This window comes from Seriola lalandi, unplaced genomic scaffold (assembly GCF_002814215.2).
Source record: "Seriola lalandi dorsalis isolate HSWRI2012SDOR001 ecotype SW California unplaced genomic scaffold, Sedor1 jcf7180002010007, whole genome shotgun sequence".
Classification (NCBI taxonomy): Eukaryota; Metazoa; Chordata; class Actinopteri; order Carangiformes; family Carangidae; genus Seriola; species Seriola lalandi.
This window is the reverse complement of record NW_019480660.1, coordinates 1-856: the sequence shown is the minus strand read 5'-3', so window position 1 is coordinate 856 and position 856 is coordinate 1. Positions and strand designations below refer to the sequence as shown.

Here is an 856-nt window from a genome sequence, read left to right as displayed (position 1 = left end):
AATTAAAGTACAATGATATCTTAACTATGTATATGTGCGTGTGTGTGTGTGTGTGTGTGTGTGTGTGTGTGTCTGTGCAGGATGATCCAGGTGGAGAGGGAGTCAGCAGACCTGCGCTCTGATGAGATCGAGTCCCGTGTGAACAGCGGCAGCATGGACGGACTCAACGTGACGCTTCGACCCCGGGCCCTGCCCACCTCCGCTACTGCCCAGTCCCTGGCATCCTCCTCCTCCCCGCCCACCAGTGGCCACTCCACACCTAAACACCACGGACGCAACGCCAGCCACCATCTAGGCATCATGACTCTGGTCAGAGAGCACACACATTCTATCTGTTGATGGACTAAAACTGTGTGGCCTCTTTTACAAGATGCATGTTGTTTTCTTTAACAGCCTAGCGACTTGAGGAAACACCGCAGGAAAGTAGCGGTAAGTTTGCAAAGTAAAATTGCACTACTTTTTTGTCTGACTGTGGCTTTTGTGACTGAGTTGCTGTTGTGACTCTTTCAGTCTCCAGTGGAGGTGGACAAAGCTACTATCAAGTGTGAGACGTCGCCTCCCTCTTCCCCTCGCAGTTTACGGCTGGAAACCAATTTCGCTCAGTTCACAGGCAGCTTGGAGGATGGTCGAGGGTAAAAATACACACAGACAGAGACACAAGCTCTTTCCCAAACTGATCCATCCCCACTGTACCCCACTAAATATAAAACATCCCTAAAAACAATAAATGTTTGCTATAAAATACGGATGATTGTACCAACGTACAGCAGGGGTACAAAACAAGCACCCACGGCATCACGAATAATCCTATAATAATCCTTGTCTGCTAGACAAACACTAAGTCCCTTACTCATCT

General features: G+C 48.5%; 1 protein-coding gene across 1 annotated transcript; it reads left to right on the top strand.

The window, feature by feature from the left end:
* Positions 1-81: 81 nt before the first annotated feature.
* LOC111673213 (liprin-alpha-4-like) lies at positions 82-632 on the top strand (the record flags this gene model as incomplete). Its single annotated transcript, XM_023430902.1, has 3 exons — positions 82-309; positions 394-429; positions 511-632. Coding segments are annotated over exons 1-3 (386 nt in total), but the record flags the coding sequence as incomplete, so codon positions are not given.
* Between the last annotated feature and the right edge of the window lie 224 nt (positions 633-856).